The 4,749-nt window shown below is 42.3% G+C and overlaps 1 protein-coding gene across 1 annotated transcript in view; it reads right to left on the bottom strand.

Annotated features, from left to right (window-relative positions):
• The window catches only part of LOC105549544, a 36,568-nt gene that overhangs the window by 20,840 nt on the left and 10,979 nt on the right, over positions 1 to 4,749 (bottom strand). The window contains 1 exon segment of the mRNA XM_011994146.1: positions 1,209 to 1,352. Within this exon segment, the coding sequence (XP_011849536.1) occupies positions 1,209 to 1,352 (144 nt within the window).

Genomic DNA, 4,749 nt, shown 5'->3' on the forward strand with positions numbered 1-4,749 from the left:
CCTTAAGAACCTTGAGTGGGGAACAGTAGAGAGAGAAAAGGAGCTATAAGAAGCAGTTAGTACACAAGCTAAGAGTTGCTTATCCTTTTGGAATGTCAGACCTCTCCTCCCTAACTCTCATTTTAACTTGAGAAATCTTAATCTTTGTTTTACACAGAATAATCCTTCACCATTCTGAGTTTTCTGTCAGCATCAATGGGATTCCACATTTGGATAATAATTGACCTTTAAGCTCAAAGAAGTTAAATTATAAGCCTAATAGTACGTTCCTATCTGCTCAATTTGGCATTGGAGGCCAGATCTTCTAAATCCCAGTTTCCCCATGCAATCACACTACCCCCCCAGGGATGTTCCACCTTGGTTATAGTTTGAAGTTGGTCTATAAGGGTCAATGCTAACTAAACTGATTTTTTTTTTAAAGTTCAAGAAGAGAAGTGATCATGCTCTACCAATAAACAATATATATAGACATTAATGGACTCAGACTAAATAACCAGTTAATAAACATAGCTTCCTTATTGATACCACAATTTAAAAAAAAAAATCTTACATTTAGTACTAAGCTGGGTATAATGCTTTATTGGGGAAAATATAATGAAAAATTACATATGGTTTCTGCCCTCTAGAAAATTACAGCCCAAAACATATATCATTGGTAGAAATAAACACAGAAAGAACTGCAAGGTAAAATAATACAAACATTAAATCTATTCCTAAATATAAAATTTAAGACCCAATGAGGTATTCTCATTAGCTCCTAACCCAAACCCCAAACCACTGGCCCATCCAGTTTTCTAAGTTCTATACTATTAATATCCTGAACATTCAGCCAGCAAAACACTATTCCCAGCTTATAAAATTCCAGCTTGAATAACTTACATTTCTAGAGGAATTATCACCTAAAGTCCACAGTTTTGAATGGCCAAAGAGTGATAGTTCAAGTAGGTTCATATTTACGTTTCTGCTAGTTTCTATAGGCGGGTCCTATTCCCTTCAAGGTTTTTATAAGCTACTTAGAATAGGATATGGAAGGTCAGTTTGGCAAAGTTGCAAACTGCATTGAGATAGACAATTAAAATAATTAATGCAAAAATAAAATTCAAAAATCTCAATGGGTTTGAACAATGGACTGAAACAAGATGAAATTTTACATGGGAGCTGTAAAGCTTTCCGTTTTAGATTAAAGATCAATAGTCTCTGACACTTACTAAGTAATGAACAGAGAATGTACTCTGGAGCAGTTGTTCTTGAATGCAGCCTGATCGAATCTTATTTCTTAGCACCCTTTCAATGTACTTCTTTGTCTGAGTATTGGTGCTACAGATGATGAAAAGCATCACCAGGTCAAAAATCTATTGTCAATAAATATGCAATAATAGAAAAACAGTTAACAAATCAGTATATTTGCTACAATGAAACAGCAGCTTTTCCCCCATTAAAACACAGAATGGATGATACTCATTTGTTCCGCATACTCCCTTGGGGTTATCCACACTTTTCACAAAATCCAGAAATATTTTTCAGAGCAATAAAGTGCCACAACTATTAACCACTGGTATCTCTTAAAAATACATTGCTATATACATGAAAGTGATATTACTACAGAAGTAACTTTGGACATCTTCACATTTATTAAAAGAAAGATTCAATCACTTGCCAACTCCAGTATGTATTTTCACTATTACTAGGAAAATTACTTTGTGAAAAGTTGGAAAGACTATAAATGCCCATCAATACGGGAAAGGTTCAATACATTATGATGGAGTAATTTTAAATTTTGGAATATTACACAGTCATCAAAAAGAATAAGCCACGCTGGGCATGGTGGCTCATGCCTACAATCCCAGCACTTTGGGAGGCTGATGTGGGCATATCACCTGAGGTCAGGAGTTTGAGACCAGTCTGGCCAACATGGTGAAACCCCATTTCTACTAAAAATACACACAAAAAAATTAGCTGGTCATGGTGGCAGGTGCCTGTAATCCCAGCTACTCAGAAGGCTGAGGCAGGTGAATCACTTGAACCCTGGGAGGCAGAGGTTGCAGTGAGCCGAGATAGTGCCATTGCACTCTAGCCTGGGTGACACAGCAAGACTCTGTCTAAAAAAGAATTTTTAATTACAAAACTGAAAAAAAAAGAATAAGCTAGACCAGAGGTCCCCAACCCCTGGACCACGGAGTCCATGGTCTGCTAGGAACCAAGCTGCACAGCAGGAGGTGAGTGGCAGTCAAGTGGTCATTACCACCTGAGATCCACCTCCTGTCAGAATAGCAGCTGCATTAGATTCTCATGGGAGTGTGAACCCTATTGTGAACTGCACATGCACAGGATCTAGGCTGCACATTCCTTATGAGAATCTAAGTAGTGCCTGATGATCTAAGGTGGAACAGTGTCATCCTGAAATCATGCCCCAACATGGTCTGTGGAAAAACTGTCTTCCATGAAACCAGTCCCTGGTGCCAAAAAGGTTAGGAACTGCTGAGACATACTATATTTTTTGACAGAGAAAGGACATTCCTGACATGAAGTGGAAAAAACAGCAACCTGCAAAAGGATAATCAGGCTAGGCATGGTGGCTCATGCCTATAATACCACTGCTTTGGGAGGCTGAGGAGGGAGGATCGTTGAGCCCAGGAGGTGGAGGCAACAGTGAGCTATGATTGTACCACTGCACTCCAGCCTGGTGACAGAGTGAGACCCTGTCTCTTTAAACACCACCACCACCACCCATAATCATAGTTAAGATTCTGCTTTTGTAAAAGCGATATATAAACCTACATATGTGTAGGCGTAAGAGTATACCTGTACTTGTGCATAATTATAGCTTGTATATGAACAGAAAAAAATTGGAAGGATGATTATCTCTGAGGAATGGGACAGAGAGTGGAGAAAAACTATATTTTTTACATCTGTAGATTTCTTGTGAGTTTTTCTCCACAATTAGCTTGTTTACCTACATTTAAAAAAGAAAAATATGATGACTGGGTGTGGTGGCTCAAGCCTATAATCCTAGCACTTTGGGAGGTCCAAGCAGGAGAATCACTTGAAGCTAAAAATTTGAGACCAGCCTGGGCAACACACCAAGACCTCATCTCTAGAAAAAATAAAAGAATTGGCTGGGTGTGGTGGCTCACACCTGTAATCCTAGCACTTTGAGAGGCCAAGGCAGGTGGATCACCTGAGGTCAGGAGTTCAAGACCTGCCTGGCCAACATGGCAAAATCCTGTCTCTACTAAAAATACAAAACTTAGCTGGGCATGGTGGCAGGCACCTATAATCCCAGCTACTAGGGAGGCTGAGGCAGGATAATTGCTTCAACCCAGGGGACAGAGGTTGCAGTGAGCTGAGATTGTGCCACTTCACTCCAGCCTGGGTGAAAGAGCAAAACTCTGTCTCAGAAAAAACAAAACAAAAAAAGAATTAGCAGGGCCTGGTGGTGCTTGCCTGTAGTCCCAAGCTACTCTGAAGATTGAGATGGGAGGATCACCTGAACCCAGGAGTTTGAGGCTGCAGTGAGCTATGGTGCTGCCACCGTACTCCAACTTGGGTGACAGAGCAAGACCTGGTCTCTTAAAACAAAACAAAACAAAGAGAAAACGTTGAGAGTATATTCAGGGCAACTTGAGTCTATGCTTCTAAGAAAACAAACAAACAAACAAAAAAGTTAAAAAGGCAAGCAGGGCCTTTTATCTAAGATGGCCGAATAGGAACAGCTCCAGTCTGCAGCTCCCAGTATGATCGACGCAGAAGATGGGTGATTTCTGCATTTCCAACTGAGGTACCTGGTTCATCTCATTGGGACTGGTTGGACAGTGGGTGCAGCCCATAGAGGGTGAGCCTAAGCAGGGTAGGGCGTCACCTCACCCAGGAAGCACAAGGGGTCTGGAGATTTCCCTTTAATAGCCAAGGGAAGCCATGACAAACTGTACCTGGAATATCAGGCAACTCACACCCAAATACTGTGCTTTTCCCAACGTCTTAGCAACTGGCAGACAAAGAGCTTCTCTCCTGGGCCCAGCTTAGCAGGTCCCACGCCCATGGGCCTTGCTCACTGCTAGTACAGCAGTCTGAGATCAAACTGCAAGGTGGCAGCCAGGCTAGGGGAGGGGTGTCTGCTATTGCTGAGGCTTGAGTAGGTAAAGCGCCCGGGAAGCTTAAACTGGGTGGACCCCACCACAGCTGAGCAAGGCCTAGCCCTCTATAGTCTCAACCTCTGTGGGCAGTGCATAGCTGAACAAAAGGCAGCAGACAACTTCTGCAGACTTAAACATCCCTGTCTGACAGCTCTGAAGAGAGCAGTAGTTCTCCCAGCATGGCGTTTGAGTTCTGCGAATGGACAGACTGCCTCCTCAAGTGGGTCCCTGACCCCAGTGTAGCCTAACTGGGAGACACCTCCCAGAAGGGGCCAACAGACTCCTCATATAGCCTGGTGCCCATCTGGGATGAAGCTTCCAAAGGAAGGATCAGGCAGCAATATTTGCTGTTCTGCAATATTTGCTGTTGTGTAGCCTCCACTGGTGATACCCAAGCAAACAGGGTATGGAATGGACCTCCAGCAAACTCCAACAGACCTGCACCTGAGGGACCCGACTGTTAAAAGGAAAACTAACAAACAGAAAGGATCAACGTCAACAAAAAGGACATCTACACCAAAACCCCATTTGTAGGTCACCAACATCAAAGACCAAAAGTAGATAAAACCACAAAGATGGGGAGAAACCAGAGCAGAAAAGCTGAAAATTCTAAAAA

The sequence above is a fragment of the Mandrillus leucophaeus genome, unplaced genomic scaffold (assembly GCF_000951045.1).
Source record: "Mandrillus leucophaeus isolate KB7577 unplaced genomic scaffold, Mleu.le_1.0 Scaffold442, whole genome shotgun sequence".
In the NCBI taxonomy this organism is placed as follows: Eukaryota; Metazoa; Chordata; class Mammalia; order Primates; family Cercopithecidae; genus Mandrillus; species Mandrillus leucophaeus.